This window comes from Neodiprion fabricii, chromosome 2 (assembly GCF_021155785.1).
Source record: "Neodiprion fabricii isolate iyNeoFabr1 chromosome 2, iyNeoFabr1.1, whole genome shotgun sequence".
NCBI lineage: Eukaryota > Metazoa > Arthropoda > Insecta > Hymenoptera > Diprionidae > Neodiprion > Neodiprion fabricii.
In genome coordinates, this window is record NC_060240.1 from 1,151,179 (window position 1) to 1,163,747 (window position 12,569).

Below are 12,569 nucleotides of genomic sequence, written 5' to 3' on the forward strand. Positions count from 1 at the left end.
TATTCAGTCGACGTCTAATTCTTTCAAATTATTTGATACTTTTTAGCAGCATATCTTGACGAAAATATGCATAAATACAACGTGCGATGCATTTTAATACGTCAGGTTATAGAATTGCAGTATACGGATGCGTGAATACCGCTCTGTTCGAGATGTATAATTTTATACTTTCCAAAAGAAGTTATACATACACAGCGAGTATTAATTTATCTTCGTCCTCTTTTTTCTCTCTCATTATGACATACATAATATATTAAAAACCTTTTTGTTGCTGCCTGCACTTCTAGGTCTCTTATCATACCCGTATAAAATTGTGTACCGTAAATTATAATACATATGAAAGGCACCCACAGCGACGCAGCTCTAGCCAGCGATTTTCCTCAATCGCGATCTCGACTCGACACACAGTCAAAATATTCCCAAGAATTTCCCCGGACCGCAGGAAGGTAGCTGGCACGATTTCTCTTCCATTTCAGTCTCCGCCGTCGTGCATTCGTGAACGCAGTGTCTCCACCGAATTTGTCTTCCTTTTCCGCAGGTTACGCTGCAGCTGCTCCACTCCGTCCATCTGTCCCATTTCCTGTACGACTTACGTTTATCTCTGCCCATTTCCACACCCTCACTTCGGCCAAGTATTCCAGTCGATCTTTTTCCTTCCCTAGTATTATAAATTTCCCCTCGACTTTTTTCCCGCGCATCGCTCAGCGCTAGTTGAACGTCTAATTTAGACCGGATTGCGTCCGTGATTTTCTCCTCGTCACGTGCCGCCGAATCACCGCGGTCTTTAGTCAAATTTTTCAACCCCGCAGCTTCGTCGAGACTCCGAAATCCCGCTGTCGTAAAATTCCCCTGCAAACCGGTATCGACCCTCCTCTTCTTACCTCCTTCCCCGATTTGCAGGTTCCTCTCCAGCTCCCCAACTTTTCCGATCAGCTTGTCGACCAGTTCCTTGATCTGCTCGACGGACCTCGCCGCTTTTTCCTTCCCGATTTTTTCCAACGAATCGGACCTCGACGCGCGGATTTCACGCTCCGCTTCATCGAACTCGCGAACCTCGTTGTAATATTTCGCCTCTTCGCCGCCACCTAACCGACATAAGTTTAACGTACGGTTTGAAACTTTCCCTCCATCGTCGCTCACCTCGTCCCGTTCAACTCGCAAGGCTTCCTTCCCATCGACGGTATCCTCCCCGTCCACTTCCCTCTTTCTCACGTCTCTCTCCGACCTAGCCTCGCCCGAATCTCTCTTCTCCACGTGCGACTCGACTTGCAGTCCGTCAGCAACCAGACCGGAAGTTCCACCTCTCTTACGGCCTCCGGGAGCAGAGTTGCTCCGTTTCTCTGGTTTCTTCCTGAGCTTCTTTTGCTTCTTTTTAGACTTCTTCCGGTGCTTTCCCTTTCGACGCGGCCCCCCTCTCCTGACTCTCCGGCCCCCAGAAGCGGCAACGGATCTTCTTTCCCGCCGTTTCGAGTGTCCGTTTAAACTCGTCCCGGATTTCAAGGGATTCCCAAGTTTCGTAAATGACTCAAGGAACCCGGCACTGCCGCCGAATCCTTTCGCACTTTCTACATCGGCCTTCCGGTACGATCTTGAGACTGGAATTTCGTGATCAACTTCATTCTTTCCGATAGACCGGACAGCCGTGTCCCGACGAAGAGGTTCGTTGGTGCCAAAATCTTCTCGGTGAACCGATTTGTCGTTGGAATCTGTAGAATCGCCGGATCCTCGTTTAACCCGGATGTGCTCGAAATTCATTCGGTATTCATTCTCCAGGCCGTCTGCGATAGCCGGTCCATTCAAATCCATCAACGTTAGCATTGCCGTTTTGAGCAGAGCCGGAGAATTTGTAACTGCTTTATCTTTCCCGTCGGAATTCAAGAAGGCCCGATTCTTCACGGTTGTATAACCGAGTCCCGTAGCCAGCCGATAATCGGTCGAGTTAAATTCGCGGAAAATCTGCGGATTCCGATCGGTCGCAGTGATTGTCCGATGACTTTCAACAGTGCCCGGAGTTTGCTCTCCGTATAATTTTCCATGACGATTTAACGTTGATCCGGAATCGGTGTAATCGGTAAAATTGAGTCCGTATACCGGCGCAATGTGAGGAGCAGCAGATTTGGTTGTACTTTTATCAGAACCCGTATTATCAACGTTGGATGATCGGTTGAAATCGGATACTTGATCGGCTTTATCAGACCGCGATAAATTTTCGCCCGCGTTGTCATTTGGAGTATCGAACGATGTTGGTTTTATCGTCGAATGATCGTCGGGGGCGGATCTCTTCCTGTGCGTCACTCCGGGATCTTTCGATTCTTCCGACGTGAGTAACGAATTATTATCATTGCCAGCTTCCGCATGAGGATAACCAGCAATGCAGCACAATATCGCTACGAGGACAATTATCCATGAAAGCCTGTGTTTCACCGAGGCTACCTTCACCATGCCACAATTCGCTCAGTTTACCGTTTGCGCGACAAGACTTTCGTATCAAACACATATGGATGGATTATCGAACGAATTATTGTACATGGGATAGAAATTTTCCATACATAATGTGTCGTCAGACGTGTCAACCGTCAACGTTACGAGTGAAATTCGTTGCTACTGCTGGCTTTGCGTTGAACAATGAAGTTGCAGTTTACGAAAATAAGAAAAAATGAATAAACCGAGAAAAAATAAAAAAAAAAAGAAAATACCAATTCAGAGACACGTTGCCGCATTAATGCCAGTCGCGTATGAACAGATAAAACTAATATCAACGATCGCTTGTTCGATAAACGATAAGCTTGTTCAAACAATCGAGAAAATAGTTTTTACATACTCGGTATGCAGTGATTTGGGAATTTTTCTAAATTAGCGATATCGTGTATATATATGCCATGAGAATTGTATAAGTAGTTTGAATGTAGGAACCGTATCGATGTACAATACATCTTTATATCACTCAAGTACTTTGCATATTTTTTAAATTAAATGATTTATTTATACCATCTATTACCAAGGTTTTATGTTAATTAAATAAATACTGTCTTCATCCATTTGTTTTCAAATATATATGTATATTTTTCTGTCCGTTCTTGTTTAGTTTCTCTTTCTCGTGGAATGGGAGAGGGAAATAATTAAAAATAGAAAAATAAGATTACTAAAGGGGGGAAAAGAAGTAAAAAAAAAAAAAAAAACGAGTTAGAAAAAGAACACAAGTCTCTTCCTATTTTAATTAACTTAAAAAGATTGATGCCTTAGTTTGAAGATTCTGCTTCCTCGTGTACGCTCTCTGTCAGTTCGACGGTATCGCTTTGTTTTGATCTGAAAGAAATCATTAGATTGAAGATCACAGGCTCCGTGAGAAGATTCGGGTAGATGCAAAACCGTATACTATATATTACCTTATATTTAACAACAGAATGAATACTCAGATAATAATAATAATAATAATAATAATAATAATAATGATCGCAACGATAATAATTTATCACACGTATGGTGTTACGTATACACATATATGTAGATGCATTCAATGTGTATAAATCTATTTCTTATCAGTCATAAATTTAACGAAAATTTTTCGACGGCTTTAGTGATAATATTAGGATGTGTGTACGCACATGTGGTATCAGAGATTGAAACGGCGAATAGAAATTACAGAAAACAAGAGAGGTAAAAAAAAATAAAAAATAAAAAATAATAATAATCAATGAGGCTACACACGTTTCTATATTATCATCATAAAATAGACGTTCAATTTTCTTTAATTATACATGTGTGTGTGTATATATATATATATATATATAACGTTATCGCAAATATTATAACGGATATATCAGCCTGCAAATTGACGATGAAATAAAAATTTATCAGGTCTCCCTATGTTTGTATAGTTTGTATTTATACCGTGGAAGTGTGAAAATTCTCGTAAATTACATTCCGTCTTTCCTAGGAAAATCGCTTGCTAATCTTCTAATACTCTACAGTATTGTTACCAAGAATAACACACACGTTTGTAGGTACAAGTTGGAAATTACACTCTACCAGATCAGAAAGTAAAACTATTCATTTCTAGGGTCAATGATAACAACAACAGGAACAACATGGAACATCGATATACCGATAATGATGTGAAGTGTTAGTTTCAGTCTCCGCTGTATAATATAATATATTGTCATGGGAGAAAATTTGAAGCAAAAAATAAAAAATATTGCCACCCCATTGTAACAGTTCCGCAATACAAACTTTTGTATGCATATGCAAAGTTGTAACGTATATGTACTTGCACAATATAATTCGCGAAAGAATAATTTCGAAAAAAAACAAAAAATGTATAGATAAATCTTTCTACTCGAGTGCCAGTTTTATTTTAACAGTCAGTATTGTCGGTTGTCAAGATTGGTTTTTTTTTTTTTTTTTTTTTTAAATCTATATAAGTATAATAATTATTTTTTTGCATGCTGTATCAAATTATTTTTCCGTTCACCGTTGCAGTGGGAATTTCAACAGCTCACGCAAGAACTATACGTCATACAAGCAATGTACACACATACACAGGTATGCATACATAAATGCATAGGCACTTTGCTACGTTTCACTAATAATTGTTTCCTGTTCGAGTTTTATTTTAGTAGAAATGCATTTTGTACCTGAACGATGATCGTACGTATGTACATTTTTACATACACTAGCGCTCAGAAGTATTTTGACAAAAGATAGTAATTGAGTTAATTACATGCAAGTATAAACTACAAAAATCACTAATATTATTTATTGAAAGAAATTCCATGTTCTACATAATTGTTAACAATTAACTCTCGATTGATCGAAAATAAAGTGAAGATAAAGAAAAGTAAGACAAACGATTGATCAAAGTAACTACGAATTTTATACTATCAAAATACTTCTGAGCGCTACTGTATATATACAATATCGTGATATGATGGGGGACGATGATACTGATGATGATGATGATGAAAATAATAATAATAAACGTCGGTAGAAATAATAATAATAATAACCATACCGATGTTATTAATGATGATCACAGTAATAACATTATAGTGGCAATAGTAATAATAATTGTAATAATATTAATAATAATAATAATAATATTAGTAGTAAGAAACATGTATATAGTGCTATTTTATCCGTAATTGTAAAATCGTAAGTCTTTATTTTGTGTTTTTTCTTGTTTCTTTGTTGTTTTTTTTCAATTAAATTTATTCAATCAATTATTTCACTATTTAATTAATATTTATAGACAAAATAAAAATTGCTCTACTTTATGATGTACTTTGTTTTCTTTTCTTATTTCCTCTTAATGCAAGGATGCTTGGCGCAAGCGAAATGAACGCACGAAGAATGTGTCTAATTTGATGTTTAAAGTTCTCGACAATTTATACAAGGGAAGGATGATCAATGATATAAATGACCATAATGATTCATATTGATTGGAAATTTGGTTTTCGATTAATTTTTTTGCTTCAATTTTAGGAGAAAAAAGAAAAATCTACACGTATACATGTTAAGAAGTAGCCAACCAAGTTATTTGGAAATAAATTTTAAAGTAAAACATGGAATCGTATTACGCCAAATAGCATAAACATTTCGATTGGAAATTAGAAAAACAGAGTGACACTCAACATATAGAAATGGCAGTTAATAGTTAGTTAGAAAAAATTCTATCCCGGGTTAACACTCTTGACGATAAAATTTTAGTAGGTACATAATATAGCAATTATCTGTGAAAATAAAGAGGCAAAGATTATCAATGAGAATATAGTGTAAACTATGGTGTAACATAGCCTTTTTGTCTCAGGTGAAACGCATATGCTTCATTTTGCACCGCGAATATAGGTGTATATGTACTACAAAACTAGGCCTTTTTATGTTCGTTTGTGTTTTTTTTTTTTTTTTTTTTTTATCTGTTGTTTTTCTCTCTTTTTTTTTTCTTCTTTTTCAGTATAATAATTGAAACATGTTTCAGACTTGCGTACGAGCGTATTCTATTTACAAAATTAAGATTTGTCGGAAAATGTATATATATATATATACATATTACATATACATATAACGGGATAACGAAGTCCATCTTTGCGAACTTTGGTTCCTTCTAAAATTATATGTTTAATTGTATATATAAGTAGATTTCTATTTGGAAATGCAAAAACAAAAATTGCGCGCATCGATCATCAGTTCATAAGATGTTGCAATTTCCTTTGACCTTTACTTTTTTACAGTGTAACAAGATTTATTGCCTGGTTTGTTAAGGTTTGCACGAGTTCTCTCATTCGAAAGGGATAAAAATATATCAGGATACAAGTGAATTTGATTGAGAGATAACTTTGCAGTCGTCGATCCACTCGGCAAGTGGAAGGCAATCCTATAGTTTAATCCGGCTTCTCCGGCGTGAACGGAGAAAATTAAAAGAAATCAAATGAAAAAAAAAAAAAAAAAAAAAATTAATAATCTTGCACATCGTGAAATCAAATTTTCGTACCTAAATTGATAATTATAAACGTGTTCAAACAGTAATGTAATTATTACTTATCGGTAATCGTTATAATATTATTCGTATTCACAGCTCAAAATTAACGAGGTTTAGTTTATTCTCCCGTATATTATTATAGATAGCTTGGACAAGCCTGTTTAATTGAGACTGATTGGTATTTTAAAGCATAAATTTTCAGTTTCAGGAATGTTCGGTCACTACTTGTATCAAACACCTTAAATCATTATCGTAGTTGAACTTCGGTAGGTGTATTATTTGTAAGATATAATCGGCATGAGAAGCACCCCCCCCAAAATATCAAGTTGCCATGTATCATATCACTGTAGCTTTTCTATCTCATATGTTTTGTTTCAATCTCTGCTCCGCGTGACAAGTTGTGCATAATAACGCCTAATCTATACCGAAATTCGTTTTAGAAGTTTAGTGTTCATGTATATTAAAGTATTTTCCTTCGATTTAATTAAGTCTATTATTTTCATCGTTTTATTTATTTCTTTTTTTTTCTATCTTCTTTCTTTCTCCTAGGTTTGTATAAGTTAAATAGCAAGTGAAGATTTATCGGGAATATAGTTAGTATCAATTAACAACGACTCGTCAATTTTTAGGCAATCGATCGATCGAGCGGTTTTGTTACCCTGAATGACGACGATAACTATGAAAAGAAATCTTCAATTTTCACTACTTAAATACTTACATTCATTTTAATTCGTTTCAATGGTCAACATACAACTGTTGAAGATCAGTCATTAATTTAACGGCAGTTCGATATTCCAAATTAGTTTCGATGACTGAGCCAGAAACTTGTACTTCACCAATTTCTAAGTGCTTTTATTGCTAGGGGACGAAAAAAATTTATTTCTTTTTTCCGTTTTTTGTTTTTTTTCTTTCATCTTCAGGGATACACTGCATGTCGCAGCAACTTTTTCGTATAAAACCATCTCTTCTCTACGTAATGGTGTATATCAGGTCAGCGTATCGAGTCGTTTCTTTTGGTATATAGTGTACTTGAATCGATACTTTCTGATGGTTTATAGTTAAATAATATTTGCTGCATAGTGGACTCGATGAAGAAGTATCGAGTTTCAATAATTCTTAGAAAAATTAATTCATTGATGAATCATCATGACGGATTCTTTCATAATCAATATTCTGCAGAAACACGGGCGAATCACAATATAAAAATACAAATAGAAAGGTTTCATACAATTTTACAGAGTTTATCAGTCTTTCGCGACGTTCTTACGACGTTCGTGTTTTCAGAGTCAGTTACTTTCCGTATCTATAAAGTCTGGTTAGCATACCTATCCCAATAGATGATTTTACGTATCTAACTACCAACGAGATGCCGACTGGCTTATTCAAGTTCAATGGCTTGGCCCCGTGTATAAACGACCAAGCTGCTTCATATTCTCAATAATAAATTAGCAAATTTGTTGGGTACCGTACTGCGTAGAACGGCGAATCACTGGTATCCTTAATAAACGTGATAATTGAAACTCACGTTAGGGTAATATACCGACATAAAAAATGTCCACTCTTCAAATTCGTAATAACAAGTTAGAAAATACTCACTTCTATAAAGTGAATAACATTATTTCGTTGTCAGTAGGAATTGATCGTATGATTAGACTGATCACGCATCTGAGCAGCTAAGTACTGCTCAAAGCAAATCTATTAACAAAATCGTAGCCGCTTTTGGGGCAAAGATTTTCTTTAAACTTGAAATTATGACTTATCACAGATGACTGCAGATGTTTCACTGATTCGGCTATTATAATGCAACGATTTGTAAATAGGAGCCACAAATTAGAAGATTTATCTAAACAAAACAACACTTGACATCACTGTGAGTATACTAGGTTTATAATTTAACAAACCATAACTGTTACACCATGATGGTATAAAAAAATTGAGAACAGATGTGAAGCAAAAAATACGGCTAGTTCTATTAGAAATAGTAAAAACGTCTAAAACCCGGTTGAGTGGTGATGTTTTATGCGATATTGCAAGCTTGTTTCAAAAATCGAATTTATACAGCAAAGTAACTAATCAAGCTGCAAGTGGTTTCGATAGTCTGATAAAAATGGAGTCGAATATGTGCGTATGTTTATGTATATTCAATAAATAATTCCATGTCGTCGTATCAACGCTTTTAATATAACACACGGAAGTAGTACGCGATCGCATAAATGCGTTGTGACGAAGCTCTTGAATAGCATTGGACTTAATAAGAATATCGAAGAAACTCACCGCGTCATTGAATCCATTGCTGGTTTACTGGACTGAATATTACGCTCGGATTATAGAGAAGTAACTGCCCCCGAAACACACATGGGTTTTAATTTATGCCGAGGACTAATAACTCCGGTTGCGCGTATGTGTATCGTTTAAATTTAACTTTTATTCTCTACCTATCCGCGAAGGTATAAGTAACCACAAAATGCGATAACACCCCCACCGACAATCGCAGCACCTATACCTATTGAAAGGGGCTTAAATAATGACCTCTTGAGTTGCTGCCATTCTTCGGTTTCCTTCTGCCGTCGCTTCATCTCTCGTACCTGAGCGGCCAATTTCTCCTTCTTTGCCAAATTACGCTGCCGCAACTCGTTCTTTCTGTAGACAAAGGAAGTTTTTTGGGGGAAATTAAGCATTTCAAGCGTTATTTGATTCCAGATTATGACTGTCACAAAGTACTAATAGGAACAAAAAAAATACGTACGTATCTGGACTGGATGGTGGGCTGGAGGCTTTAAAGGAATTTTCTCCATCATTATGTAGTTCCCCTGGTAGAGCGACGTTGTCGCTATTCTGATCGTGCAAATTGTTTGCGACAAGAGCAGGGTTTGCTGGTGGAGGGCTCGTGCTGGGCTCTGTGTAGCTCGGAGGTTCGCACGGCAGCGGTTTGTCTGGTGGGCTGCTGATATCTGCTGATTGAGAGAAGCGGATGTATTAGGAAGGGGAACGGACACTTCATCTTGGATCTCAGCTCACGATTATAGTAACTATTCATTGATGAAAGTCATGCAGTACACAATTTGAACAAAGTACCATTGTCACTAGTCGGACTGGGTATCCATTCCGACTTCATCAGTGACTCTCCTCTCGGTGGAGGCTGTGGAGGCGTATCGTCTTCCTCATCTTCCTCATCGTCCTCTTCCACCTCTTCGATTAGAGAATTACAGATTGCCTCCACTGGGTTATATGAGTTATTTCGTACCTCATTAGTGTTGATATTCTGCAAGGAACAGATCATTCAGTATTTTTAACACAATTGAAAACGCCACAGTAGTACAATGCTATTAGTGGAGTGAAATATGCAGCGGTCATTTACAACTTAAAATGCTGGAAAATGTTCTGGGTAATTGCTGCATACTTGATTTTCATATCTGGAAATTTATGTCGAAATAATAAGCAGTAGTCAACTACATATCGCCACATTAATTATGATGTGAAATTCATTTCCTGAGAGTTTTTGTTCTCGAAATATGTTATCTTGTTGACTTTTCTTATCTGGCTGTCATAAACTATTGGCAACTTTGCTATAGACTTGAAAATTCTAGAGCGAGATAAGAGAAAGTGAATGGAATAATTATGAAAATTAATCAGAGTCGCTACGAACAAGTCAGAGAATAGACAATTAAGTAAACACAGTTCAAATCACAGATCAACGAAGATGGAAAACTGTATGAATTTATTGATCCGCTCAATAAACCATACAAATAACTAATAGCAATGTGCTACCGTGAATTGGTATTAGTTACCACGTTGTTGGACGGCAGCTGCTTAGCTCCTTCTATTATCGCCTCGTAAGAGAAGCGCAATTGATCTGGGGTTTGGATAAGGCCCATTCTATACCGTCTCATCTCTAGCAGAACATCTCGAACGTTGACAGAGTTCAGACCATTTTCTTCTATCTGACGAGCAAAAGAATAATTTATCATTTTAATTTGAACTTGCACTAAGATTATTATTAGCAACACGGGCAAACAAATTTCAGTTTGCACTTAACCAATTTGACTTACCAATACCAAGCAAGAGTCAACCAAACAGAATGTTCCGGACCTCCCAATCCCTGCAGAGCAATGAATCACAGGGGGGCCAACGTTTTGGTCCAGAGCACCAGACTGCCTGACGTCAGCAAGGAATTGTAAAAAGGCCGTAGGGCTTTGAGGAACGCCAAAATCTGGCCACATTGTATAGTGGAAATGCAAAATTTCTCTACTTTCCTTTGATTCCACATCTGTCAGTCTGTTGAACAAATAAAAATTAGATTATTCATCCGAAGGATTGGAAACCAAAACTTAAATAGCGTAGTTTTATGGCAAATAAGCCTGGTGAATATAACATCAAGTGAGAAAGATTGTAGATAAAGTTACCGTTACAAAATATGTTTTATCGTTTTTATAGATCTAAATTGCCTAGTACCTCAATATTCTGGTCGTGTAATGCGACGCGTCAGTTTTGCTAAGATATTCTACTTTAAGTCCAACGTCTGGGAACATCATTATGTGGTTAGAAGATCCTTCCAAAGGCCAATACTGATGACATTTAACTAGATTCTTCTCAATAACCTTGTTTAGCATGAGTACAGCCTTTGAATTTTGTTCCCATACCATTAGCCAGAAGTGTCCTGACGTGTTGGCCAAGGGACCTTGGGTCAGAATGTATTGCCTATGCGCACGATCCATCTGCATGAAAGAACAATGGAATGATAACGACGTATGAATCGATCGATTAAAAAAATAACATAATAGAACAATAATACAATGAATATGTTGTAATTATAGGACACTCACCCGCACGAGGTTAGCATTGATGTAGTCGCAAGGACCTTTTTTGAGAATAATCCTACTATGGTCATAAGGCGCGACATCTCTGTATCGGTTGAATATTCTGTTTTGTGGTTTCTTCGACTCGTTACAGGTGTAGGCATAGTTCCCGCATTCGTTGCGAATATGCTGTAAAATATAGGGGTAGACTAATGATACTTGGAAGGTAAAGTATGTAAAATGCAAAGGTGAGTACCCAGTCGATCGATAAGTGAATATATGAGAAGATTTGGAGATACTACAGGAAGCGCGGCGAAGAGGAATCAACCGGAGGAAAAATTCCCATTGTAAACATATAAAGCATTAGTTGACGTGAAACTATCTGTAAAATAATGAGCGCAAGTAGGTTGACTTGAAGTACGGAGTAATAAGGCTGCATGCAACGTACCGACCAGTCAGACAAGGAGCTTTGTTGTACGGATGTAGGTAGGAGATTGTTGCTACGTGTGTGCTAGAAGCGGAATTCCGGTAATAGTAGATTATAGCGGAATTCTCGGGTGATGAAGTAAGGGACAAAAGGAAAAAAAATATCGCGTGGCTAAAAACGGCGAGGACTTGACGCTTAATAAGTGCGTTGATTTTAAGGGATAATAATTCGGGTCAGGTGGCCAACTGAACGAGGATAGTTTTGATTTTCGAGTAATATAAAGAGGAGAAGATAAAGCGGGAGGGAACAATGAGCAATGAGACATTTCTTGTTGGTTACCTGATAGAGAACTGGCCAGGCCTCTTTCGAGTTGATCTCCAGATATTCCGTCTCTACGTTGCTCGTCCCACTCGTTTCACTGGTCATTTTGTCTGGCGCAGTTTTCTTCCTCTTTATATCACCGCGACAAATCACTCCCAATTTAATGCTGCTTTCCGAAATTAATTACGCTCGACAAGCCATATGAAAATCCGATTTTTTGCAGTTAAATTCAGACGGAACACACGGCATTCAGGTCCACCAGGCCCAGGCCGACCCCTGCCAACGCAAAACGCAAATTTACCAGTGCTGACATCTCGGGGACGGCGGGTGTCTCGCATAGACCTAACAGGGAGTCGCCGCAAAACTCGCCACAATGCAACGCCACCTCAAAATGAGCGGGAGATTTGAATATTAAAACAGTTATTCGTGAGAAGCCAATTGACGGATTTTTTAATACTGACCAATTGGATGAATCCTTTGGTTCTTTTGGTTTCGAAATGTAACAAGTAGAATATATCCAATGTAAAATCTCAAGAAGCTTTGCGGTAAA

At 37.5% G+C, this 12,569-nt stretch overlaps 2 protein-coding genes across 6 annotated transcripts; both read right to left on the bottom strand.

Moving 5' to 3' along the window:
- Window positions 1-229: 229 nt before the first annotated feature.
- LOC124175359 lies at window positions 230-1,883 on the bottom strand. Its single transcript, XM_046555538.1, has one exon. The coding sequence runs from the start codon at window positions 1,816-1,818 to the stop codon at window positions 409-411; it is 1,410 nt and encodes a 469-aa protein (XP_046411494.1). The 5' UTR covers window positions 1,819-1,883; the 3' UTR covers window positions 230-408.
- A 1,155-nt stretch (window positions 1,884-3,038) lies between these two features.
- LOC124175354 (tyrosine-protein phosphatase non-receptor type 2) lies at window positions 3,039-12,318 on the bottom strand. 5 transcript variants are annotated; one of them, XM_046555530.1, is made up of 10 exons: window positions 12,038-12,317; window positions 11,720-11,782; window positions 11,299-11,460; window positions 10,928-11,190; window positions 10,525-10,750; window positions 10,264-10,416; window positions 9,551-9,737; window positions 9,222-9,429; window positions 9,005-9,115; window positions 3,039-3,306 (listed from the first exon to the last, which is right to left on the bottom strand). In XM_046555530.1, exons 1-10 carry the CDS (start codon window positions 12,122-12,124, stop codon window positions 3,240-3,242), a joined length of 1,527 nt encoding a protein of 508 aa, XP_046411486.1. In that variant the 5' UTR covers window positions 12,125-12,317; the 3' UTR covers window positions 3,039-3,239. The 5 variants fall into 5 exon arrangements, with proteins under 5 accessions (XP_046411486.1, XP_046411483.1, XP_046411485.1 ...); XM_046555527.1 differs by lacking the exon at window positions 3,039-3,306 and having other exon boundaries at window positions 4,348-9,115; window positions 12,038-12,318; XM_046555529.1 differs by lacking the exon at window positions 3,039-3,306 and having other exon boundaries at window positions 4,348-9,115; window positions 10,267-10,416.
- Between the last annotated feature and the right edge of the window lie 251 nt (window positions 12,319-12,569).

What these genes read in the sequence shown, in the direction of transcription:
- LOC124175354 (XM_046555527.1), bottom strand. Translation starts at nt 12,124, where the DNA reads ATGACCAGTGAAACGAGTGGGACGAGCAACGTAGAGACGGAATATCTG. An exon ending in CCTGGCCAGTTCTCTATCAG is followed by an intron (nt 11,783 to 12,037) that starts GTAACCAACAAG and finishes TTCCGCTTCTAG; the next exon opens with CACACACGTAGCAACAATCT. An exon ending in TACACGACCAGAATATTGAG is followed by an intron (nt 10,751 to 10,927) that starts GTACTAGGCAAT and finishes TTTGTTCAACAG; the next exon opens with ACTGACAGATGTGGAATCAA.
- LOC124175359 (XM_046555538.1), bottom strand. Translation starts at nt 1,818, where the DNA reads ATGCTAACGTTGATGGATTTGAATGGACCGGCTATCGCAGACGGCCTG.